Source organism: Trypanosoma equiperdum, assembly GCF_001457755.1.
Source record: "Trypanosoma equiperdum strain OVI genome assembly, contig: ctg_1420, whole genome shotgun sequence".
Taxonomy (NCBI): domain Eukaryota; phylum Euglenozoa; class Kinetoplastea; order Trypanosomatida; family Trypanosomatidae; genus Trypanosoma; species Trypanosoma equiperdum.
This window is the reverse complement of record NW_027123417.1, coordinates 8,135-8,862: the sequence shown is the minus strand read 5'-3', so window position 1 is coordinate 8,862 and position 728 is coordinate 8,135. Positions and strand designations below refer to the sequence as shown.

The window sequence follows — 728 nt, the reverse complement described above, 5'->3', positions numbered from 1 at the left end:
AACCGCTCCTCGTAATCTAACCCTATCAGACCCTTTGGCAAAACGAATCTACTGCTTGCTTTTTCTTCCAGTTTCACACTCCACAACAACAAGGGAATATAAATACTTTGCTCGGACCACCATTCATCAGCCACCGCAAGCACTTCATCGAAGGCGGTTTTAAACCTCTTAAATGCCCACACTCGTGCTATTAAATTACCGCCCCCGAGGTATGGTTTGCAGGTGTCGGTAAATTTAAGTAGAGGCGGTAGACCTTTCTCTTCTTCCGTCTTGCTTGCCATCTCAAAAAACCATCAACAGCGTTCTGTATGTTCTTTGTGATCCGAATAAACTATCAAGTCCAAGTGAGGTGCAGTACAATCCGCAGTTGTTATAAACTGAATCGGAGATATTTGATTTCCTTTCACTATTTCATCTTCACTAAACTTATTTTCCGTTGCAGCGGCATTCTGCATAAAATACTCCACTGCATTTTTATACTTCTCTTTTTCAGAAACAATAACATCAGATCCATCTACAGTTATTACAATATCTTCATCACTTGCATTATGTTTTTTTAAATATTACATAACCCATCTAGACCGTCTGACATGACTATACAAACATCCCACTGCAATTGTAATAATTTCAACATAGGTTAGCTTGACACTTAATATGAGCGTAAACCATCCTTGAGTTACATGAGTTTGAATGACGACGACAAACAATCTAGGCTTCTTAGGATCATT

General features: G+C 39.0%; 1 pseudogene across 1 annotated transcript; it reads right to left on the bottom strand.

Moving 5' to 3' along the window:
• Positions 1-161: 161 nt before the first annotated feature.
• Positions 162-713, bottom strand: TEOVI_000822500:pseudogene (annotated as a pseudogene). Its single transcript has one exon. A coding segment is annotated over exon 1 (552 nt).
• Between the last annotated feature and the right edge of the window lie 15 nt (positions 714-728).